This window comes from Camellia sinensis, chromosome 12, assembly GCF_055761805.1.
Source record: "Camellia sinensis isolate YWXY chromosome 12, ASM5576180v1, whole genome shotgun sequence".
NCBI classification, from domain to species: Eukaryota; Viridiplantae; Streptophyta; class Magnoliopsida; order Ericales; family Theaceae; genus Camellia; species Camellia sinensis.
The window spans coordinates 80,553,315-80,579,834 of record NC_138972.1 but is presented as its reverse complement, the minus strand read 5'-3'; the positions used below and the strand labels follow the sequence as shown (position 1 = coordinate 80,579,834).

General features: G+C 36.6%; 1 protein-coding gene across 1 annotated transcript; it reads left to right on the top strand.

Annotated features, from left to right (window-relative positions):
* Nucleotides 1–833: 833 nt before the first annotated feature.
* CAC2 (acetyl Co-enzyme a carboxylase biotin carboxylase subunit) lies at nucleotides 834–26,101 on the top strand. The gene is made up of 17 exons (XM_082899037.1): nucleotides 834–1,043; nucleotides 1,168–1,227; nucleotides 4,398–4,723; nucleotides 5,554–5,695; nucleotides 7,545–7,643; nucleotides 7,755–7,811; nucleotides 8,669–8,740; nucleotides 9,271–9,360; nucleotides 11,055–11,114; nucleotides 21,960–22,145; nucleotides 22,252–22,344; nucleotides 22,423–22,504; nucleotides 23,053–23,159; nucleotides 24,230–24,305; nucleotides 24,640–24,686; nucleotides 24,795–24,857; nucleotides 25,689–26,101. The coding sequence occupies exons 2-17, from the start codon at nucleotides 1,183–1,185 to the stop codon at nucleotides 25,743–25,745; spliced, it is 1,602 nt and encodes a 533-aa protein (XP_082755163.1). The 5' UTR covers nucleotides 834–1,043; nucleotides 1,168–1,182; the 3' UTR covers nucleotides 25,746–26,101.
* Nucleotides 26,102–26,520: the final 419 nt, after the last annotated feature.

The following is a 26,520-nucleotide window of genomic DNA, read 5'->3' as shown; positions in this document are numbered from 1 at the left end:
CTAATTTTCTAATTAATTTTTTGGATGAGAATGAAAAGGTGTGGTGTGATAGATTCTTTTTGGAGAAATTGTTGGCTGAAGTATTAGTTATCGAGTGTGAAAATCTACATTTCTGCAGTGTGATTTTCTGTTGTTACATTGGATTGTAACGTTTGGAAAAAGTATATTAGGGAGTTTTTGTGCATTACATTGTTTGGAATGTTACATTTAAAAAAAAATATACTAAAGAGTTTTTTTAGAATGTTACATTGATACGTTTGAGAAAAGTACATTAACGAATTTTTTAGTGTGTTACATTAGAATGTTACGTTAGAGAAAAGTACACCAAATTTTTTTTGTGTGTTTGGAACATTACGTTTAGAATATATATATATATATTTTTTAGAATGTTACGTTATTACTTTTGAGATAAATATATTAAAGAATTTTTGAATATTACATTAATTGGAATGTTATGTTTAGAAAAAGTGCACTATAGAGTTTTTTAGTGTGTTATATAGGAGTATTATGTTTGAATAAAAAGTTTTTTTGTATTACATTAATTAGAGTGTTACGTTTGAAAAAAGTACATAATTTTTTTTTAATATGTTACATTGGAGTGTTACTCTTGAAAAAGTATATTAGAGAGTTTTTTTTTAAGGTGTTACGTTTAGTAATTTCAACATTATGAAAAAAATTCACATTTTAGCCATTAATATAATTCATACTAAAATAAGACCTTTAATCCCATAAAAAAAGAAAGAACCAAATAATTCATAAGATCACTATTTATGATTTATTAATAATTTACTCTTAATTTTTTTTAATAAAATTAAAAAAATTTAATTTTTCAAAAACAATAGTAGTAAGAGATTAGTTTTGCTTTAGGGCCATCTTCCAAATTCCCCAACCCGCTAGGCGGAGCATTCAATCTGTGAACTCTCCACCCTCCCTCGTTTTCATCGACACCTTCTCTCTTTTATTTCTTCAATCAATTCCCTTCTTCTCACCTCTCTCTCTCTCTCTCTCTCTCTCTAACATTGATCAGAATTTCTCATTGAAGGGTACGCTTCGTTTCCATTCTCTTACTTGAATCGGATCTACTAAACTACTATGCTCTCTCTCTTTACTGTCTCAATTACTATGTTAATTCTTACATTTCAACAAATGGGTTTGCTTTTTTAATAGGAATCTGATTTGGAAATGGATTCTGCCTTAACTTTTTGCAAATCTGTCCACTCAACTCCTGTAAGTAACCACATTTTCTCTCCATTTCTGGGTATTTAAGTTTTATTTTTTAAAACAATCACCATTTTTTTCTACTTCATCACCAAATTAAACTTTCAATTTCATTTATTTAGTCCCTAAAGTTTTTAATGTTAGTTGAATCAAGAAAGGCCATTTTAAAGGAACACCCATCAAATTGGTTTGTGTAGGTTGTTCAAAATAGTAATAAAAATGAGTTCTTGATTGCAGGGTTTAAATTGTTCAAATTTTGAAATGATCTTCTTTGCCCATCAAATCAAGCTTGAGCTGTTATTGATTTGTACAATTGTCTCCAATTATATCACTTGAAAGTGAAATCAGGAACTTTAGATACTAAGTAGACCGAAAAAATGGTGATAATTTACGGGATAAATCCGTTTATTTTTGCATTTATATTTGTTTTTCGTTTTAATCATTATTGCTTCTAAATTGTGAAATTTTCGGTACGTACTCTGTTTTCTTTATTTGTGTTCATTAGCTTCTTCCACTACAAGATCAAAATCTCTCTTCTCCTCGCAACTATAGGATTTTACCCTACTTCTTTTGAGCAAAATTTATATTGTTTGTAGAGGATGATGTGAAAATTTCACTATGTTTAACTTGCTTAATGGCATATTGGTTGTGGGTGTGTCAGGGAGGCAAATCTTAGAAATAAACTGTGTTAAAACTGTTTGGACATGTTTGGTTGTATTTTTGTTTTTCATATTTTTGAAAACAAAAAATGACAAGTTAGAAAAACATCATTTTCATTTTTGGGTGAAAAAGTTTTTGAAATTTCGAAACAACTTTGTGGTGTTTCCTAAAAATTTGGTTATTTTTAGAAAAGTTTATTGGAAATAGTTTTCATAATCAGTTAACCAAACTAGTGTTTGTGCTTTTTTGAAAATGGAAACAAAAAATAGAAAAGAAACAACCAAACAAGCCCCATATTTCTTGAACTTTAGTGTTCACATAAAATGCAGCCCACTGCATAGGAGGCTGGGTTGGATATTGAACATTCTGGTTGTGATAGGTCTGCTGAATGATAATAATAAATAAGTGTACTTTTTGTCTTTTTACGAAAAGACGTGCAGAAAAGTAGAGAGGTGATGTGATGGAAAAAAGATAAAAAGATAAAAATATGAATTATTTTGTAGTAGCCAAACTTGGCCTTAATTATAGGCAAATTACACTAACGGTCCCTGTAGTTTGAGATTTGTGTCATTTTGGTCCTTAACTTTTTAATTGTGACACATTTGACTATGAATTTTGAATCTTATTCCAAATTAAGACAATTGAAAATACTATTGCTTAATTTCAAGGGCAAAATCGTCAATTTGATAAAATATAAACTAATTTGACAAAAATAAATGTCAAAAAAATATTTTTGAATTTTTAAAAATTATTTCTACACTAAAGATAAAATTATGTAAAATTAATATATCTTTTAGACATTTATTTATTTTACCAAATTAATTTTTATTAAATGTTTGAATGATAATCATGTAATGGGTGATTGTTTTTGTTTTCATTAAATTAGTTTCTATTTTTTCAAAAGTCAAATATGGCGACAGCTTTGATATCATTATTAAACCAATTCATTAAATTAAAAAATTCAAAACTAAAAACATTTCATATATTAAACATATGGATTACACATTAAAATTCTAACAACCACCCATTACATAATCATCATCTAAACATATAATAAAAATTAATTTGGTAAAAAAAAATATAAAAAAATATTGAAAAGATTTATCAATTTTTCATAATTTTATCTTTTGTGAGTAGAAATCAGTGTGTTTGGTTTGAGTTTTCTGGATTAAGTTTTTTGAAAAATTGAGTTTTTTGGTTTTCGTATTCTTTTGTTTTTAGTGAATATTTTTTAAATTTTAAACATTTTTTTACTTTTTTAGATGCACCTTAGTTAGATGTATCTAAAAAGTAAAAAATTTGTGAAAAAATATTTTAAAAAATTAATAAATACATAGAAATACAAAAAAATGTACTGAATTCTTGTATTTTTTTGTATTTTTGGTATTTAGTGAATTTTTAAAAGATTTTTTTTATAATTTTTTTACTTTTTAGGTGTATTTATGTTAGGTGTATCTAAAAAGTAAAAAAATTGCTTAAAATATTAAAAAAATTCAGTAAAAACAAAAAAACACGGAAAATAAGAAAGTAGAATTTTCTGAAAAGTATTTTATGAAAAATGAAAACAAGCAAGCTGAATAATTTTTAAAAATAAAAAAATATTTTTTTAACATTTATTTTTATCAAATTAGTTTATATTTGATCAAATTGATGATTTTGCCCTTGAAATTAAGCAATAATATTTTCAATTGTCCTTATTTGGAGCAAGATTCAAAATTCAAGGTCAAATGTGTCACAATTAAAAAGTTAGGGACCAAAGTGACACGAGCCTCAAACTACAGAGACTATTAGTGTAATTTGCCCTTTAATTATTACACGATGCATCCATTATGATATAATCAAGTCAAGTATAGCCAAATGATCTATTTTACTTAAACAAGTTGGTTCAATTGTATGAAAATTGCACTTTCCCATTGTGACCATGGGGCTTGCTGTGTTACATTCACAAGAATGATTACTTATTTCTTTTTGATGAATTTGTTATTTGATTAACCATTTCATCTAGGTTTATCTAATTTATCTTGCAACCTTTTTATTTTATTATTATATATATTTTTTATAAGTGTCTACTATCTTGCAATGCCAAAGACATTGTAAGACATTGGTCAAGTGATGTCATGGTATTCAAGGGAGGGTTGGGTTACAGTTCTTACTTTTGTTCAACATACTAACTAATCTTGCATTTCCCAACCGGCATGTTTAATGCACTTTGTAATACGTGGCTATGTTCAGCTTTTTGTATGATTTGCTAAGAGCCCTGCTGGAGACCCCCAGCAGGGAAGGGCCCCCAGCACCCCCACCTCCACGTGGGGGGCTGGCAATGGAAGGAAAATCAAAAAAAAAAAAAAAAAAAAAAAAAAAAAATTATTTTGGACCAATCAGGAGAGACCCCCAGTACCCCCACTGGGGGTCTCATGCATTTTCCGATTTGCTAAAGCCTTTTCATTTTTAGTGCATCCTAGGTTTTTTGGTTGTTTACTAAATTGAGTTAAGTACATTTATAAATTTTCTTCATGCAGGGTTTATTTGTGGGGAGATCTAGAGGAATTCAGAGCCCCCAATGTAGCATTATGGTGGGAAGTAGGGTGAACTTCCCACGGCAGAGAGTCCGAGTTGCTCAGATTAGTCGTAAATCTGTGAAACGAGGAGGAGCCCTTTGTGCTACTTGTCGTGATGAAAAAATTTTGGTGGCAAATAGAGGAGAAATTGCCGTTCGTATTATTCGAACTGCTCATGAGATGGGAATACCTTGTGTTGCAGTTTACTCAACCATAGATAAGGATGCACTACATGTAAAACTGGCCGATGAATCAGTATGCATAGGTGAAGCACCAAGTAGTCAATCGTAAGTCACCATAATTGCTTTGCTACTTGTTAAACTTGAATAATTGTCATCACTATCAAAAGTTCTTTTTGTTGTTTTATAGTTGTTGTTGTTACTATTTTTGTTTTGATGCCAGAGGAGGACAGTTGCCTTTAGTTGTCAAGAATAGTATGAAAACCTTTATTTGGAGTGTGTGTTGCTTTATGATTGAGCTCTCTAGAGCCTAATTGTTTTAATCTTTTTCTCACCATTTATGCTCATATAACTACAACCCTTCTACCATATTTATATTTTAGCTTCTTGTTTTTTAAGACAGGGAACAAGGGACACAAATAATTGCAACTCTTTGCAAGTCCAACACTGTTGCAATTATGTGGTGTTTTAATGGAAGGTTTTACTATCCGAACTGTTGATATTTTACAAATCAGAAAACGCACTGTTTGTTTGATATGATAAAGATGAGGGGATTCAGAAGTGTTGTGCTTAGATCCATGGAATGTTGTTCTTCATTTAGAAGTTGTCAGTCTTGCTTCAGTAACATTAGCATTTGTGGGAACCAGGCTAGTTAATGCTGTTTTCATGGCCTCGCTTCACTTTATTCATTTCTGGTTCAAGATTTATTGGTAGTGTTGGTGATTTGAGCTTACATCTTTCTTCAGCGATGATTTTTGTATGGGGTATATGTTTTATGATGTACTATGTAATAACACAACTTATAGCAAATCCAGTTACTACTTACCATTTTTAGAGGCTCTTTTCTGTCATATATTTTCATAGAACAGAACTTTGTTTAGTCCCTGCCCCTGGTATGATTGATTATGATGTGAACATATATTTTCTTCTTCTTACAGGTACTTAGTGATCCCAAATGTCCTGTCTGCTGCGATCAGTCGTGGGTGTACAATGCTGCATCCTGGATATGGTTTCCTTGCTGAGAATGCAGTTTTTGTTGAAATGTGCAGAGAGCATGGAATCAACTTCATTGGGCCAAATGTAAGTGCTTCCGATGCAAATTTTTGTTTCAATGTGATTTATCCCTCTGTATCTGAAGTGAGCATGTTTATGTGTCATTTAACTATTAAGTGGTTCTGCGTTTGAAATTTATTCGAACATATGAAAAGAGTGTTTCTGTTATTTATAAATTTGAGATCCTTTATTATAATGGGACTTACTTAACCCACCAGCCCAGTTATCATGGCCTCACTATCCTTTAGACCGGATTCTTGGCCTGACCCACTGAGGCTCGACCCAGAGGCAGGCCACTTACCTTTTCAGTGCCTTTACTGATCCAAAGTTATGTCCAAAGCCCATCTGAGAGCCATTATACACCTGACCACCGGACCGGATTGATTTTCTCTGACCCGTCTGACACAACTGTTCCCTCTATTTCGTGTCTCTTCAAAATTATTCCACCAACCCTTCCAAACAGCTGTAATGTGTTATGCAATTGTGTCAAATGCATCTTTTGCACACATATTGTTAGGTACTTTGTGTTGATCTTGGTTGGTTGGGAACTTAGTTGCATGAAGCGGAAGCGGGAGCGGGGGAACGTTGCCACTTAGAGCAGTCGTAGATTAGGAGCGCTTATGTATTATTTTTATTAATTATATTTTTAAATAATATATATAAATACATTGTGAGATATAATTTTTTTCTCCAATTAATATTTGAAATATATTATAACTATCATAAATTGTATTTTATTTTGTGTTGTTAGATTTTACGTAGAATTAAAATCTATTTATTTTGTAGATGAATTTTTTGTAGATATAAAAATTAACATTAATTCAATATATGTATAACCCATTACATTTATATTTATAAAGGTAAAATAAATAAATAAATAGAGAAATTAAAAAATATATTAGAATAATTTTAAATACAGAAAAAATTTGTAATTTCAACCATTATACATCACAGGAAAAATAATCATTGCATCAGCCCACATCATTATTATGATATAAGCACTACACAAAAAGTAACCATTAATATTGACTTCTTGACTTCTTCCCCATCTTCTTTATTTAATATTATATTATAATCAAAAGAAATAAAAAAAAGAAAGAGAGAAGAGAGACTAGGGGGGGGGAGAGAGAGAGAGAGAGAAGAAGAAGAAGAAGAAGAAGAAGAAGAGATGGGTCGACTGAGAGAGAGAGAAGAGGAGATCGATAGAGAAGATCGATCGAGAGATGTGATCGAAGAATCGATTGGCACGAGACAGAGACGAGGTCGATTGAGAGACGAGATTGAGAGTGAAGAATCGATTGGCTCGAGATCGAAGTTGGCGACCAGAGGGAAGTCGGTGACCAAGTTCTCCTTGCTCTTTCCTCTTTCGTTTCTTCTGTATTTAGGGTTATTTCGTTTTCTCAGTATTTAGGAATTGATCAGATTCGCGTTTCTCTCGCATCAAACTCGCAATTCTTCTACGAATCTGAGTTAGAAGCGCAGAATCGCGCTTTTGAGGAAGAATCGTGAGCAAGTTGAATCATTCCTGCTACTAAGGGTGGGAAGTGTTTGTTTTTGGCAATCTTTTAAACCATGCTCCTAGATTCTTGTGAATGCTAAAAGGGGGAAAGAAGGTGGAAAATTCAATAAATTAGCTACTTGGTAACGATATATTTGAGTTTTACACTCACTAGGAAAAGATTGAGTACTGTATTTCATCCGCTCTTCCCTTTTTTATATTGATAACTAATGGATATCATCATGTTTTTTAACTGACTAAGATTTCAGGGAAGTGCATAGTTATTTTGTACTAAAAAGTTCTTATATTTTGATCTATCCAAAGCAAAATCCTTATATTTGGTAAAGGATTTGAAATTCCAGTGTCATGATTTTGCAGCCTGACAGTATACGTGTGATGGGTGACAAAGCAACGGCCAGGGAGACAATGAAGAATGCTGGTGTTCCAACTGTACCAGGCAGTGAAGGGTTGTTGCAGGTATTAGGTTTTGTCAGTATTTTGGGCATCATGAAAGCATCCCTTCAGTTAAAAATCAAATTTGCTATTCCTTGGTTTATTTATTTATTTTTATAATTATTGTCATTGTAGAATACGGAAGAAGCTGTTAGGCTTTCTGAGGAGATTGGCTTTCCTGTGATGATCAAGGTAAATGATCAGAACTCAAATCTTCTATACGTAAATTATGCGGGATTGTGATACAGGCCCATAAATTATGTAGACTTCATAAAAATGGCAATCTGTATATGTGCAAGAAGATACAGTGGCTTTACACCTATTCCTATCTTGAAAGATTTATCACCTTGTTGGGGGGATTTCAAGGTTGCAATGCGGCAGTAACAGATTTTAACCAATTTTTCTAACATCTCATCTGTCACCAACTGGCACGTGCCATGTCACTTTGTGGAGTTTTCTACCTTCAGTTCCCAGAAATAGTGGGCAGCATTTTCCTAGATAATTTGTTATGCCTTTTGATGAAATTCTGGTGGCACCCGTCTGGTTCATTCTGTTTCGTAATTGGCTCGTATTGCAATAATGGGAATTATATTGTCCCTCTTTCAACAGAGTACCATGAGTTTTCTTTTGTTCTTTTTTTGACCTTTTATTTCTTTATTTTAGATTGTGTGAATATTTTAGGAAACAAGAATAAAATATTCACACAAATGTATATACTAATATTCTCACAGCGAGGACATGTGGAAATCTCTGAAAGGTTGAATCTTCTTGAATGTTCAAACTCCCAATATGCAGATAATCAAAATGGTTTGCTGTATCGTGGAGCTTGCAATAGATTGTAGTTGTATTTTTTGTATGTTCTGTTTGATTGTGGAGAATATATACGAAAAGAAATGAAAGGTTGGAACCTTAAAGCAGTCAGTCGGGGTTGCAATCTCTCTCTCTCTCTCTCTCTCTCTCTCTCTCTCATGACTGTGTGATCAAATTAATCATAATTTATAACTGCATAGGGGATCGAGTGAACTGATTGACTACTTTATGTTTTGAAGGCAACAGCTGGTGGTGGAGGACGTGGAATGCGTCTTGCTAAAGAACCTGATGAGTTTGTGAAGTTGTTACAGGTATTTCTGTTTTTGGAAGTTACCTTTGAGTTACTTATGCGCAAGCATGAACTATTGGTACTCTTTGACAAATGGTTATGTCTTTGCTCTTTGTGTGATTTGTTAGAAATTAAAGTTAAATATGTTGTATTGAAAATGGTATATGAAATTATGTTCTTGGGTTTCTTTAACTATTATTGCCACTGTTGTATACTTACTTGCTGATCAATTGGGCTGTTTAGAGGCAATTTGCTTAATTGTGTCAGTATTTTGCAGTCTATATGCAATCGCGTGCACTGTGTGGGGGATACTATGCATACTTTGTGCAAAATTATGAGATTTATGCAAGATCCTTTATTATGATTGATTTTTTTATTTTATTTTATTTCTTTTAATTATACATATTTATTTCAATTGGTTCCAAAACAGTACGACAAATGAGTTAGTAAATTCATTCGTTCCGTGTATTCGCTACAAGTGTTTTTACAAAAAAAAGTTCGTCCTTAAGGATGGCTTCAAGTATGTTTACTTCGAATTGGTTGTTTCAACAGCAAGCTAAGAGTGAGGCTGCAGCTGCATTTGGAAATGATGGTGTTTATTTGGAGAAGTACATCCAAAATCCAAGGCACATTGAGTTCCAGGTAATTGTTTTGTCTGTTTAGGGTTTTCACCTAATCCAAAGGATTGTCTGGTGTTTTTTGTGCTAAAACAGAAAATGACAGCAACACAAGGAATTGATGCTGGTTATATCGACTATAATGGGAAATTCTGTGCAAGAACTTGGAGTAATAATGATGTCAACCACCTGATTGCTTATAAACTTCTACACTCTCTGTTAAACTTGATTGTAATCGAATTATGTTGCATACTTACATTTGGTAGAAATCTTGGTTAATAAAAACTGCTTTGGACAACATGCTGGGTAATTATTTAGTAGAACAACAAAAATCACATCCTCTGCAATTTCGATTTATCATGCTGTTGCAGGTAGCCTTATCCCAAATTCCCAATCCCATCTATTTGAGGTTAGCTACCCAGATGTTTACTTCAAATTTGTTGTAGGGGTTGTTTGGGGTGTCCTAAATAAGTGTACTTTTTGTCTTTTTGAACTAAAAAGTTGAGGAAAAAAATATGGATGGTTGGGTTAACTTTGTCTTTTTACAAAAAAATGTGTAATAAAAAATTGTATAAATAAAGTGTATAGTGGAAGAAAATTAATTGATTGTACGGCTCTCCTGCTGCTGCGCAGCATGTCTCCACAGAAATAATTGCCTCCTTCGGGGCAAATAACTTTTGGATAGTGATGGTCGGTTCGTGGGGGCCATCATGGGTCCCATTTTAATAATCTGAATTGTTAAATATGTACAACTCGTTGAGTATTATATGCCTGTAAAAAATCATACTGATCGGATATCGATAGCTATATGATCGGATTAGTTTTGTTCAACAGTTAACTATCACATCATCCGTTTTGTTTATACAAAACTGATTTGATCATATAGTTCACGATATCCGATCAACGTGATTTTTTACAGACATATATTACTCGACGAGTTCTACATATTCAACGGTTCAGATAATAAATGGGACCCATGGTGGCCCCTACAGACCGACCATCACTGTCCAAAAGTTATTTGCCCCGAATGATGCAATTTTTTTTTGCCCCAAGAGAAGTGTGACGTTGTCAGTGGATTTATTTTATAAAAATATATAAAATATTTTTTTAATATTTTTTATTTGTGAATAGTAATATTTTTTTGCTTTTTGTATAACTTTTTGACTTTTGGATTATATTTGACTTGCCAAACTTGGCCTAATATCCAAGTGTTGAACCCTTTTACCCAAAACATCTAATTGTCTTCTGGGATCATCATCAGAAGTTCTTTCAAGAGTATGTTTAACTGTCAAAACCGTCTCGAGTTCTCTAGAATGTTCATCTTGGCAGAAAAGATTCATGTTAGTTCCATAATGTTAATAAAGAGAATTCAGTATTTTATTTAGCAATAATATCCGTCATGCATTAGTTGATGTACAATAGCCATTAGCACTGATGTGGGGTTACAGATGTCCTTCATATCTGGACTTGTGAATACATGAATATTGAATGCTTTTGAGTGTACTATAAGTAATGTTTATTACTTGTTATCTTTATGTGAGAGATTAACCTATTTTATTGCATATATGTTGTTGTATATTGTAGATGAATTAAATATTACATTTCAAGAAGTATGAGTTGGGTGGGAATATAATTTGTAGCATGCTGTCATTGAAAACTATAACACTTGATCCTATTATGATCTATAGATTCACCTCTGGCGCACCATTTGCTTTACAGGTTCTTGCAGACAAGTTTGGTAATGTTGTTCACTTTGGAGAGCGTGATTGCAGTATTCAGGTATGTTTAACTGCCTCATATCCCTCTTTATGTTTTATGTTTTTCTTTTAGTCATTAGTAGCTATTGAAACTTTTGACTTACTAAGGCCTCGGCAATCTAAAAGCTGATAATCTAATGCAGAAGTTAAAAGCATCATTTTCCCAGCTTCTCAATAATCAACTTCTTCAACTTAAAAGTAATTTTTTGCTTCATTAGCTGTAAGCACTAAGCTGAAGTTGCACCAACACTTTGGCACAAATTCTCAAAATGAAAAAAACTATGGACACTACCATGAGGTGCACCAAATGTGGCCTAACACTTTGTCAATTAAACCATTAATTGTATTGAAGTTTGGAACAGGAGGCTTTTGTATGAGCTCAATCCAGAGTTTGGAACTTGATTAAAATTAAAAGCATATGATCCACTGTTGCAACAGAGGGGGCAACTCAAGGATTTTAACTTAAAATATGCCACTAAGAATCACTTTTTTAAGTTTGGGACTCGTAGGACCTTATTCATAAGCATAAAGCACTCCTATAGAGCTGTCACCACACTTGGAGCTCGACAAGTGTAAGAAGTTTGATGAAATACATAGGCTTTCATGCCTGCGTATTCAAATCTATGAATAAGTGTAACCGAAAGCAACATTTAAATTGCACACAGCTTCAAATAAATATATGCAATTGATTTCCAAAAAAGTATTTTGGACAGAAACACTGAAACAGCAATAATAGTGGAAACTTTTAGCCAAAATACATTAGATGCTGTAATTTGCAGCATGAAAATGTGAGAATATGTGAGAATATTGGGAGAATATTGTTTCTCCTTTTTCCTTTTAGGTTTAGGAATTAGAGTTGGCTTAGGAATTAGAGTTCTATAAGTGATGTATTCTTGTAGGCTTTGGAATTAGAGTTCTATATATAAGTGATGTATGATGTATTAATTCAGTTGAATATACAGTTTCATTCAGAAAACTTATATGGTATCAGAGCCCTAGAAACCCTAGAAATTGTTCACCACTCAGCATCGTGAGTCGTGGTCGTATCCCTTGATCATGATTGATGGCTTGTCTGGTTCAAAGGCCTCTCTTTCTCTTGATCGACTGGTCTGTATAGGTCAATCGATTGATTGATTGGTCTGTCCAAGTTGTTCGATTGCTGGAAACCACTTATTCTCTTTCCTCCTTGTCTCGCAGTTGTGGTTTTCTAGTTTGCTAGTTCATCCCCTCTGATTCGCGACTCGCAATCTCTTGCGAGGAGTCTGCTCCGGTTCGCTGTCTCTCTCTGTCTCACTGGTTCTCCTTAGGGCTTCAACATCATCGCAATCGAGCTCTCTGGTTATCTTTCTTGGTATCTGAGTTCACCAGTATTTGACCCAGCTGTGCTAACTTTGGGATTATTATAGTTTGACCCCTCTGATTAATTTGTTTTATACTTGGACACCATAAACTTTGCTTTATTACAATGTCGGATACCAAAATCCAAGCATCAAATGCAAACTCACCGGTGGCAATTATGCCTATTGGGCCAATGTTATAAAGAATTTTCTTCTTGGTCAAAAAAAAATGGGACTATGTTTCTGGTTGTTCCTCGTCCATCGGACCCAAAGGCAGAAGAGTATCTGACTTCCTATGACTCTTGGGATTGTGATGAATGCCTAAATTCTAACTGGTTTCATAATTTTGTGGATGATCGTATTGGAATGATGTTTTCTAAGTATAGTACTGTCAAGGAGGTGTGGGATTATTTATTAGGTGTTTATTAGTAGTCCAACTTTGCCAAGTGGTATGAGTTGGAAATAGCTATTCAGAGTGCTCATCAGCAGGATCAGACTATTCAAGACTACTATATTGAGATGACAGATCTTTGGGATCAGTTGGCTTTTATGGAACCACCTAGTCTCAAGATACTGGATGCCTATATTGAGTTTCAGGAGCATGGTCGTTTAGTGCAGTTCTTAACAGCCCTCTCCCCTCAGTATGAGGCTATCCGAGGTGGCATCTTCACCGATCTCCTCTTCCCTTTGTGGATGTTATTGTTCGTGAGCTCCTCTTTGAGGAAACCCATCTTAAGACGGCCAATCACACTCTGCATCCTTCAGTCTTCTTGGCTCCTGCCAAGCCTCCCTTGTTATCGACCCTACCTCCTCATCAGCTTCAGGCTACTACGAAACCCAAGAAAGGACCATTAGGGTCAAATGAGTGTGCTTTCTGCCATTAGAGGGGTCATTGGAAGAACAACTGTCCCAAGAAGGGATGTCAGCTTGCTCTATCTTCTCAGACATAGTTCCGCGATCTTACTCCGGGTACTTTCCGACCTCCTGCTGCTTATACTGCATCTGTTTCGGCTCCCGATCCTGACTTGGCTTCCTTGACTGCTCAGATTGCATAACTTTAGCATATCCTGTCCACCTCTTAGCCATCTCCATATGCCTCTGTTTTTACCTCTCTTCATTCAGATTTGTTTGGGTCCTCTTCAGGTATCCCTTCTTCTGTCTGGCTTTTTAATTCTTATGCCTCTCATCATATGACTCCTCATTTTTCCTTACTTCAAAACTGTATTCGCCCACCCATTCCTATTACTATTAATACTGCTAATGGGTTAGGTGTGTCCGTTCTGTCTATTGGGTCTGTCTTACCCTTTGCCATGTTTGCTGTTACTATTCTCTCTGTTCTTTGTGCCCCCTATCTGTCAGTTTATTATCTATTAATCAACTTGATGCTTTTGGTTTCAGGATCGGGTGTACAAGAAGCAGATTGGGACCGACCGTAGAGTTGGAGACCTCTATGTGGTAGAAAAGTTGCATCTCCCTTTATCCACTTCTCCAGGTGCACTTTCCTCGTTTTGGTTAGATTCTTAGTCGAGTCAGTTTTACTTATGACATTCTCACCTCGGTCATTTTTCTGTTGACCGCTTACGGTCTTTAGTTCAATTAGGGTTATTAGGTAAACTTTCTCCTAGTCAAATTGATGAATGTCGGGGGTGTAAACTTGCTAAAATGTCAGCTTTACCATTTAATAAAAGTACGTCTATTTCTGTTTCTTCTTTTTCGCTTGTGCATACTGATATCTGGAGATCCTCTCCTGTTCTTACTAAAGGGGGTTTCTGCATATTATGTGTCTTTTGTTGATGATTGCATCCGCTATACTTGAGTTTATTTTATGACTCATAAATTTGACTTCTACCAAATATACTGTAACTTTCAGTCTATGATCACTACATAGTTTGGGTTTACCGTTAAATTGTTACGTTCTGACTTAGGTGGGAAGTATTTTAAAACTGAGTTCTGTGAGTATCTGGCCAACTTGGGTACCATTCACCAAACTTCCTGTACTGACACGTCCGCCCAAATGGTCGTGCTAAGCATAAACACCGTCATCTCCTTGAGACAGCTAGATCTCTTATTGTTTCTGTTTCTATTCCGACTCCCTTTTGGGGAGAAGCCATTCTTACAGTTGCTTTTTTTCTCAATCGTATGCCTACTCCCCTACTCTCTAGTCGTTTTCCTTATAATGTTCTATTTTCCCAACTCCCCAATTACTCTCTCTTTCGTGTTTTTGGGTCTGCATGTTTTGTCTTTCTTTCCCGGAAAGATAGGACAAAACGTAGTGCTCGGTCTGTCTTGTGTGCCTTTTTGGGATACAGTCTTACTCAGAAAGGCTATCACTGTTACGATCCTATTTCTGGCCACCTTTATGTCTCTCACCATGTTGCCTTCCTAGAGCATCTATCTTACTTTTAGCTTGCTCCTCTCACTGCTCCGGTTTCTAAATAAAATTTGGTTCACATTGATCCATTTCCTTCTGAGCTCCCTCTTGATGAGTACATCTTTACTGTTCCTCATGAACTTGTTCTCTCTTCTCGTCCTACTACATCTTCTGATGACTCTCTCTCCATTGTACCCCATGAGTCTGTTCTATCCTCTCCCCCACCTGCTCATTCTCCTCATTCGTTGTTAGTTTATTTTCGTCGCAAGGCTCTCCCTCCACCAGTTGTCTTTGCCACTGCTGCTGATCCTTCTACTTCTGACGACCCTGATCTAGCTAACCGTAAGTATTCCCTTTGCGTCCGTAAACAGATAGTCAAACTTGGTTTTGCTAAAACACGTTTTTCTCTTTTATATTGTACATTTTTATCTGCTATTCACTTTTTTTCAGAACCTCAGTCTTACAAGGAGGCCTGTCAGGATCCTAATTGGATTCAAGCTATGGTAGATGAGTTGTCTGCATTACGAAAGACTCGTACTTGAGAGCTGGTTCCTTTGTTTGCTGGGAAGAATCTGATTGGTTGCAAATGGGTCTATAAAGTCAAGTCTCATTCTGATGGTTCTCTTGAGCGCTATAAAGCTCGCCTGGTTGCCAAAGATTTCTTACAAGAATATGGTATTGATTATGGGAAGACCTTTGCCCCTATTGCTAAAATGACTATTGTCCGTATTTTTATCTTTTTTGCTGCTGTTCGTCATTGGCCTCTTTATCAGATGGATGTTAAGAATGCTTTTTTTAATGACCATCTTACTAAGGAGGTTTACATGCGTCCTCTCCCTGACATTCACCATTCCTCTGGTCAGGTTTGTCGTCTTCGGCTTGCTCTGTATGGTTTGAAGCAATCTCCTTGTGCTTGGTATGATCGCTTTCAGACAGCTATTACTGAGCTTGAGTTTCATCCTTGTGCTCACGACTCTGCATTGTTTCTCCTTCACAGCTTTGCTGGTTTTGTTGCCTTATTATTATATGTGGATGATATGATCATCACTGGCTCTGACTCTTCTGCTATCTCTTCGGTCAAGCAACATCTCTTCCGTACTTTCGAAATAAAGGATCTGGAACCATTGCGGTATTTTCTTGATATTGAGGTAGCTTTTTTTCCCAAGGGCTACTCTCTGTCCTAGGCCAAGTATGCCAACAAGGTTATCCATCGTGCCGGTCTTACTGACACTAAGTTTTCTGATACCCTCCATTGAGCTTAATGTAAAGTTCAACACTATTGATGGTGTTCCTTTGGACGATCTTACATTATATCGCGGGCTTGTGGGTTGCTTAGTCTATCTGACCATTACCCGCCTTGATCTTGCCTATGCTGTTCACGGGTTAGCCAGTTCGTTTCTGCTCCTCGCTCCACCCATTAGGCTGCATTGGTTCGGGTTCTTTGCTATCTCCAAGGTACTATCTTTCAGGGCTCACTAATGTCCTTTACTTTCTCTTTGGACATGGTGGCCTATGCTGATTCTGATTAGGCTGATGATGTTATTGATTGCAAGTCTATGTTTGGTTACTGTATGTTTCTTGGTGATTCCTTGATCTCTTGGAAAAACAAGAAACAATCAGTTGTTGCTCGTTCTATTGTTGAAGCTGTATGGCTCATGCCACTGCTGAGATTATTTGGTTTCGTTGTCTCCTGTTTGATTTAGGTATCCCTCAATCTTCTCCGACCTCTCTCTATTGTGACAACCGTAGAGCTATTCAGATTGCCCACAATACGGTCTTCCATGAACAGACGAAACACATTGAGATTGATTGTCACTTTGTCCATCAGCATCTTCAGTTTGGCTCTATCTCGCTTCCTTTCGTCTCTTCGACTTTGCAACTTGCTGACTTCTTTACCAAGACTCACACCACTGCTCGGTTTCGGTTTCGGTTTCGGTTTCTTCTTGACAAACTCTCAGTGTTTTCTGCTAAAATACCTTGAGTTTGAGTGGGGGTGTGAGAATATGTGAGAAAATTGGGAGAATATTGTTTCTCCTTTTTCCTTTTAGGTTTAGGAATTAGAGTTGGCTTAGGAATTTGAGTTCTATAAGTGATGTATTCTTGTAGGCTTAGGAATTAGAGTTCTATATATAAGTGATGTATGATGTAATAATTCAATTGAATATACAGTTTCATTCAGAAAACTTATAGAAAACCCTAAATGCAAATTGTTGTTAATGTCCTTGCAAACCTGATGCCCTTGACCAAGCTGAAGGCCAGGCATCATAGAAATTTTATGAGCATCAGTTTGAACTTATGAACTTATAGAAAATTTTATGTCTCTTCTCCAAAATCTGTTTTAAGAAATCAGTTTGCCTCCCCTTGTCCCTTGAAAGCCACATAATTTTTTTTTTTGATGGGTATGTCTGTGCATGCTCGTGTGCTCTGGGTATCTACTCATGGTGATCTTTCACTGGTTGAAATGGAGGCTGATGGCAATAGGAGATGATGAGGGCATGGATGTGAATTTGAGTCTTTGATGTACCCATATAGGCTAGGAAGCACGGATACAGATACGGGATACGGATACGATACGATACGATACGATACAATACAGATACGGCGATACGACAAAATTTGAAAAACTAGGATACGGGTACGGCGGGGATACGTTCGTAAAAAATATTATTTTAACAATTTTTAGTAATGCAGTATGCATAAAAATAAAACCTAAAGCAAAAGACAACTTGATAAAGAAGAAAGATTTCTATAAAAATAAGAGTCTTCAAGGTCAATAGCTTCAACTTGTTCCCCTTCATCAGTGAATACCACAAGACCTTAGCTAAAGCCAAAAAATCATTTTTAAATAAAAATTTCAGCAAATATACTTTTTTAAGTCATCAATGATAGTCTAGGAAGCACGGATACGGATGTGGTGATATGGGGATGTGGATATGGCGATTTGTCAAAACTTGAAAAAGTATGATACGGGTACAGCGGGGATACATTTGTAAAAAAAAATTTATAATTTTAAAAAAATTTATAATTTATAATTTCAAACATTCATAAAACATCTAAAACTAAAAGCAAAAGCAAAAGCAAATGCGAATTAAACATCATCCGAACATGCCAACATCAAAAAAAGAATGAGAGCAGAGAGAAGAAACGTGAGAGAGTGAGAAAGCGAGAGAGAAGTGAGAGAGACAACAAGGATACATCAATTTGACAAATTTTATTACTTTAACTCTCACTATATTCCTTTTATCAAAGAACTAAACAAAATATTATAAGTAATATGTAATTTCGAGTATCCGATACTTCAAAATTAAGTATCCGATACTTCAAAATTAATAAAAAATTAATTAAGAAGTATCCGATACTTTTAAGAAGTATCCGATACGTATCCGCGAGTATCCGAGGAGTATCGGTATCCGATAAGTATCCGATACGGATATATCACCCTTTTTGAAGTATCCGTGCTTCATAGCATATAGGTATTCATGCTTTAAATTTGATGTGATCAACATATGAGTTTCCAATTAAACGAGTATGTTAAAGAAAATCTAAACCAGATAACACCCCCTTCCTGGTGGCACTCAAGGAAAAAAGGAAAAGAAAAAAAAAAACACAGAAAGCAATGAGAGAAAACCTAATTTGCAATAGAAATTGTGATGGAACAGAGACCAAAGACAATTTTATTTCCACATATGATCTTAAAGATTGTTAGAATTTATGTATTATTGATTGATTTTTTTGATATATTACAATGATTCCTATATATAGAAGAAAGGATGTGGGAAGAGAATAGGTGAGTGTGTAGTAGGTATGGAGTAGGTGAGAAGTAGGTGGAGAGTAGGTGAAGTAGGTGAGTGTGTAGTAGGTGGTAGTGGTAGGTGTGTAGTAGGTGAATTTTAACAGCCCCCCGCAAACTCAAGGGGGATAGGAACTAACCAACTTGAGTTTGGAGAGAGTAACAAAACAAGAAAATACATAAAAATAAAAGAAGATAGGAGACACTGTATGGTCGTGTCAGACCATTGGTGAAGACACTGGATGGTGGTGTCATAACGTTGTAGAGGACACTGTATGGGGGTGTCATAACGTTGTAGAGGACACTGTATGGTGGTGTCATAACAGTGTAGAGGACACTGGATGGCGGTGTCAGACCGATGTAGAAGACAGTTTATGGGGTCATGTCGGACCGTTGTAGCAGACAATGTTGTCACAGTTGTTGTGACAGTTTACAGAGTCTTGCTGGACCCTTGTAGAAACTAACCGGAATCAATGTCGGGACAGTTTACAGAGTCTTGTCGGACCCATGAAGGAGCTAACCGGAATCAATGTCGGGACAGTTTACAGAGTCTTGTCGGACCCCTTAAAAAGTCGCACCCTCAAAAGGTGTGCCCAATCTATCAAAAAGCGTGCCATCAAAAGGCGTGCCCAATCTATAAAAAGGCGTGCCATCAAAAGGCGTGCCATCAAAAGGCGTGCCTATCAAAAGGAGCGCCCATGTTGTCGGCGAGCGCCGAGAGGCGCATGATGCGCGTGTCTGCCTCGGCTATTTAACCAAGGTTGAGGCGGAGGCTGTGCAAACCAGTCTGAAACCGCCGAAAATCCTTTGAAAAAACTCTTCCGTTTCTGAGAAAGAGATTCTGGAACACTCTGTTGCCATTCTGTAACCAACCTTTCTCTGAAACACTCAGCAACCCATAACATGGCCTCGTCTTCCCGTTCAGCTACCCAGAATATGGCCTCTTCGTCCCGTGGCCTGCTCACTCTCTTTCCCGACCTCAACGAGTCAACAAGAGAGATAACTGGTGCGGTGGCCAGTGAACCTCAACCAAGCGCCTTTGGTTTTGCTCCGTTGAACTTTCCGATGCGGTCAGTGGAGCAAAAAATGGCGGTGCAAACTGATATTGAGGCCAATCAGTATACTTTGAAGTCATGTGTGGAGACCATGACGGCGGTCACAAACCTGTCGCACCGGCTGCAGAGTAGGACAAATGAGGTGCAGCAGTTAAACGCCCAACTGGCTCTGCTCCAGCGCATGTATAAGGATGCGCGAGCAGAGATAAGTGTGCTAAAGGCGGAAAATAAGGAGCTGAAGCGGAAGGCCACCGTGATGTTCCGATTTGGAGGTCCGCCATATGCTGCAGTGGAGGAGCAGGGAGTAGTGATCGTGCCCAGTGGAGTGGGAAACACGGAGGCAACACCGGCAAGGGCCGTCCAGGACGGAGGCAAGAAGAAGAGACCTGCAGCAGAGTAGAGAAGAAAAATCCCACTGTGGGTGTGGGTGTGTTGTTTGTTTGTTTGTTTGTTTGTTTTTTTTTTTTTTTTTTTTTTTTTTGTGTGTGTAAAATTGTGATCGGGGTTGGATCCCTGACAGGAATAAAATGAGGTTGGTGTGCAGTTCTTTTTTTTGTGTGTAAAATTGTGATCGGGGTTGGATCCCTGACAGGAATAAAATGAGGTTGGTGTGCAGTTCTTCTTCTTCTGCCTTTTTTTTTGGGTAATGGAAAAGGAAAGATAAAATAAAATAAAGAAAACGGAACAACGTGGGTGATGGACGCAGTTGCTTCAGAAGAAAAAGAAAAAGAGGTATGGGTGTCTGCAAAAGTGGACATAGTGGGAGTAGGATATTAGAATAAACATATACATATATATATATATATATATTAAAATAAAAGAAAGTGGAAGAGAGTGGGAACACGAGATGGGTAAGTGGAGATAGTGATGGGTGTCTTTGAGTAGAGAGAGAGAGAGAGTGACCAGTGTGTTTTCAAACTGCCAAAAGGAAAAGAGAGAGAGAGAGTGGGTTGAGGGACTGAACCTGTGGAAAAAAAGAGAGATGATGAGTGTATTTGGAGATTGGGTCGAGAGAGCAGCTTGTGGGTTGGAAAGTTCTTGGTAGCTCTTGTACATCTTCAGATCCACCTTTCGAAGGTAAGGTGCGCCATCCATGGAAACCTTCACAAATGCTACACCGTCACCACTGCTCCTGCTAGTCTTCTCGACCTCCTCGGTGGTGCTTTTCTGATACCATGGTGACGGTGAGGTTGAGGAGGAACCGGAGGTGGCCGATGGAGGAGGAGAGAGTACCGGTGAGGTTTAGGCCGGAGAGGTCGAGGGAGCTCACGTGACGGAAAGCGTCGCACGGGACGCCGGACCATGTGCAGTGGCTGGTGGAGATGTTCCAGCTGGAGAGAGAGGAGAGAGAGTAGGGCAATGTCAACAGAACTTGAGCTACTTGATTGGAAGCACAGCTAAACCAAGCGTCCCAAGCAGAACCGCCATGCCAGAGGAGGTTCTTGACACGGAAAATGGACTGGTCTTCTTCATGCTTGTTGTCTTCTTCCTTGGCACCATCATGTTCTGTCTCGTTGTTGGGGTTGGAGACTATGGCTTCCTCTGCTTGCTTCTGAGGCAACATTGTCTTCGATTTGCTCTAAAATTTTTGGCAGATCTTTCTTTGAGACGTCTCTTTCCGTAACCCAGGTCACTTTTTATTTTGTTTTTGGAAGCAAAGAAAGGAAAAACAAGATGGGTATTGAATGAGGTATAGCAAAAGCACTGATAGGAATTTTACAGATTTGGCAGAACTAGAAAGAGAGAGAGAAGATTTGGAGAAGGATGGGAAGGTATGTGTAGAAAATAAGCGGAATAGATTGAGGTCCGGCGGACGGCTAAGGTGAGGTTGCTGCCCGCCGGTGAAGCGAAAATATTAGGTTCTAAACCTGCTCTGATACCATGTTAGAATTTATGTATTATTGATTGATTTTTTTGATATATTACAATGATTCCTATATATAGAAGAGAGGATGTGGGAAGAGAATAGGTGAGTGTGTAGTAGGTATGGAGTAGGTGAGGAGTAGGTGGAGAGTAGGTGAAGTAGGTGAGTGTGTAGTAGGTGGTAGTGGTAGGTGTGTAGTAGGTGAATTTTAACAAAGATAGAAGCATTCTCCCAGTGTACTTGATCTAATAATTTTCAACAACGAACATTCTAAACTGTTGGAGTTGTTAAGAAGGCCCATAAGCTAATGCTGGTGAACTGTGAAAATGTTTAATTGGAGTATCGGAAAAATGAAGAATTACTGAACTTTGTGGAGGTCTTCATTACTTTTGTTGTTGGAAATGTAGCTTATTGAAGTAAAACATTGTATTGAATGACTTGCTTCTGCAGAGAAGGAATCAGAAGCTGCTGGAAGAAGCACCCTCACCTGCATTAACGCCAGAGTTGCGGAAAGCCATGGGTGATGCAGCAGTTGCAGCAGCAGCGTCCATAGGATACATCGGTGTTGGTACTGTTGAGTTCCTTTTGGATGAAAGAGGTTCATTTTATTTCATGGAAATGAATACTCGAATCCAGGTACAAGAAGGAGCTGCCAGTATAAATTTAAGGGTTCTTTTGAAGTACTTGATTGAGATTTATCAGTTATTGTGCACGCTGTTTCTCATGTTGGCCAAAATTTTAGGTTGAGCATCCTGTGACAGAAATGATTTCCTCTGTTGACCTGATTGAAGAACAGATCCGTGTAGCTATGGGAGAAAAACTTCGTTACAAACAGGTACTGAAAATGAGATGCTTAGAATACTCTGGGCATAAATTACAATTTATTTAATGCGTCATGGCTTCTTATTGACAGGAAGATATTGTGCTTAGAGGACATTCAATTGAATGTCGCATTAATGCTGAAGATGCTTTTAAAAATTTCAGACCTGGGCCAGGTATGTCTTATCATATGGTTTTAGTTGGTTTATTTGGATTTTTTTTTTACGAGTCAAAGTCTCATAATTTTTATTTTTGTAGTTGTGGTCTTGTTAGAGTCCTAGGTTTTCCAAAGCTTATATAAAGTTATGTAATCCTTCTAATTTAATGGTGTGCAAGCTTCATATTATCTACCAGCTCTGAAGTTCTGTTGAGTTTGTTTTGCAATTCTTGACCTAGGTTTTCCATTGGACAGGCCTAATTCATCTCTCCTTCAGTTATTTAACTTTTGTCTGCTACGTAACTTTTGTATGCTGCCTTTGCTTAATTGAAGCCCAGAGGCCCTCACCTGTTGTTATCTTCCAAAAATCCTAAAATTCCATACTTCGAACCTAAAAACTGACTGATTATGATCATGTATGGAACCTGTCTCAAGTGCTGTCTTGCATCGGTTTTGGTATGATAGGCAACAGGGAGGGTGTTGTTTCATACTTCTTCATCATTCTAATAATGGAGGGTTTCAAGTACAGGGAATATAGAAACTAATTTTTTTTTTTTGGGACATCAGGGAGAATAACAGCGTACTTGCCATCTGGAGGTCCATTTGTGAGAATGGATAGTCATGTCTATCCTGATTATGTGGTTCCACCAAGCTATGATTCCCTACTTGGAAAGGTTTGTCAAATTTTGGTTTTGTGTACGTGCAATGTATGATGGGCCAGTGTTTTTCTCCTTTCTGTATATGTTTCTTGAACAGAGAGACTTGGATTGGTGAATCCCTGAATTTTGCTTGCATCCTCGTGAGTTTGTTTTATTTAATTAATTAATTAATTAATTTTTTTAATACTGTTATTTATGCGAATGATTTGTGTTCAGAACTGTAAGAATGATGTGTGAATTTGTTGATGTTTTGTGTGTATATATTTATGTGTCCATGGGCACGCAATTTGAACAGCTGAATAGCTTAGCTGAGCATGTCAACATCTATATGTTTGCATTTGATTAAGCTTTGGATGCTTGGGCTTTAGACATGAATGTGTTTCTGGAATAGAACTTCAGCGGTTGGTTTAAGGGTCTGACTTAAGGTTCTGATCTGGCTTATAATCTATTGCCACAATGCTTTATTGCTCTCTACTGTTTTGTTACAATGCTTTATTACTCTCTACTATATTGTTTTAGAAATTTGAAAATGATACTTGTTCTGAAAGGAATTCATCTGTGTTTTAAGCCTCCTAATCCCTCAAGATTTGACGAAGATTTAAGAATCATCATTTATTTTTTAATCCAAAACTAGGATATTAAACTACGAAATTTCAAACTCTCTGTTGGCCTCAAATCCCTTCTAGGCCCCTTGCCCCCAAACATAGTGTAAAAGAAATGAATGACCAAGTGCCTAAGAAAGAGTGCAAATAAGTAATACTAATAGGTTTTAATGCATGGTTGGTTTGCAACTTAAAGTGAAGGCATAGTAATCTGTATCATGTTAGATGTGACGATAATATCTAATGAGATTATGGTTAGGTTTTGCAAATTTATTTCATTGTTGAGGTTTGAAAATGTGCATGAATATAGTACTAGTATATTTATATGTGGAAATATACAATCTTGCTACTTAGGCATTGCTCAGTCAATTGGATGCCTTAAGTTAAGACTGATTTAGGAACTTGATTGCATTTTTTTTTTGGTGTTATTTTCTTTGTCCATATTGAAAACTTCTTCTAATTATTTGAACGTGTTATCTTTAGCTTATTGTATGGGCTCCAACAAGAGAGAGAGCTATTGAACGCATGAAAAGGGCTCTTAATGACACTATAATTACAGGTAAGCGTTGTAGTATTCGATTAATATCATGCCATGGGGTCGTGTTCCATTTGTGTTTTTTTGGTTTATGAACCTTCGCATCATGGGTTAGTGAAACACTCTCCATTTTGGAGGGAGCAAGTGGGGGCGGGGCGGGGCGGGCGTGCGTGTGTTGGTGTGTGTGTGTGTGTGAGAGAGAGAGAGAGAGAGAGAGACCTCAACTTTTAGTGTTTTACATTACATTTGTGTTTTTGTGAACTTGGAACATATTTATTCAATCTCTAGAAATTTAAAAAACCATTTTACTGTCTCTAATTACTTCTCAGTTGATATGAATTCCAATTTCTTTTGGCAGGAGTTCCAACAACAATTGACTACCACAAACTTATCCTAGACGTTGAGGTACGCAAATTTCTAAACATCTTTTATCTTCCTTCTTGGAATTCCTTATATTTGGGGGTTTGAGACTTCTGATTTGTCTAAAATTGCTTTGTACGTGTTGTGATACAGGACTTCAAAAATGGAAAAGTTGATACTGCTTTTATTCCGAAGCATGAACAAGAATTAGCTGCGGTAAAGAGCTGAAATGTCCCTGTCATGTGAATATTCTAATGAAACTTTTAAATATTAATATTTCACAGTAATTTGACCATACGAACTGTGAAATTATGCCATCTTAAGATCTACATATCTAAACTAGTTTTTCTAGTTGGTTAGGACAACCCTTTTTTCTGGTTTTCATAATGTAGAATCCGTTGAAAAGGGACCCCAAATCTTTTTGGTTTCTATGTTCACATTTGGTTGGTTGTCCTTTTATGACCGTAACCCTCCTTTTGTTTAAGTGGAAAACATTTTTTGAAAAATGTTTTTCGCATGGTACGACGGAAAACTTTTTTGTGGTCTGACAAAAAACAAGCTTATTTCAGTGGAAAACATTTCCTACTTTTGAATAGTGAAAAATATTTTCCCGACTAAAGTTCTTACCAATGCCACCAAAAACCTACCACAGCCAGTGCTGCCATCACCGTCGCCACTGCCACTGCCACCACCACCACCACCATCATCACTTCTACCAACCTACTACCACCTCCCACCTCCACTACGGCTACTGCTACTGCTACCACCACACCGTCTTTGCCTCTGCCGCCAACTCCGCCCGTGACCGCCACTAATACAACCACTAGCACTTTAGTTTCATGGCTGCAACCAAACATTGGAAATGTTTTCTACGAAGATATTTTCTGGAAGAAGTTTTCTGTAGAAAAGGTTTTCTATTGGAAGAAAATGTTTTGCACCAAAACTAGAGGATCCTAAGTCACTGCCCAGATTAGCTAGGAAAACTTTAATTTTTATTTTTATTTTTTTAAATAGATAGACTAAACCCTTTGTAATTTGTGCTTGCAGCCCCAGAAAATGGTACCAGCAACTCCTGCTAAAGAGCTGACCAAGGCTACTGCTTAAAAGGGATCTCTTATTCACAATTGGAGCAGCTTCTTTTATTAGGTTTATCAGAGCTTAGCAATAGGTTTGAGCAAGAAAATTGCTAGTGTGGTCCTTTTTCTCCTTTTCTTTTTATTTTTTATTTTTATATTTATTTCCTTTAGTGTGCTAAAATTATGGAAGAAAATAAAATCTTTTGCTTTTTCGGCTGTCAAGTGAGGTTCAATTGGAACAATTTTGATCGCAGATTACTCGTATGTTCTTCATTTTGGAAATAAGAGATTGGATGAGTGGCTAAATATTTTCACATGTTTAGTGAAATCATGCCATTTTAGCATGAATAAAAAGAATAAGAACATCATGTCATGTTATGGTTATGATTATGGTTTGTGGATCGAATTATTCTACCAATTAGCTTAATCAATGAGCTTTGACTGCAATTGGGATAAACTTTTCTTTCTAGTTTGCAAGCATGATGATGTAAACTTGCCTTGCTAGGGTTATAGTTTGTTTGCATGATCTTCAAATGTTTGCTTGGTTTCAATTATTATTTTATGGGAGACCAAGTCAAGATGTAACAGATCAACCACTCTATACCAAATTATTGTTGATCTTTTTCACTCCTGTCTCTTAGGTCGTGTTTGGATTTTGAATATGTGGAGGGAAAATAATAGGAAAGGGAAATTTGTTTTGCAAATATATTTGAAGGGGACAAGCAGAGGGGAATTTGTGCTAGACAAATGGGCCAAGCAAAACCTACGTGGGCCTTGTTCTTGACCTAGTGACCAGGCTACAA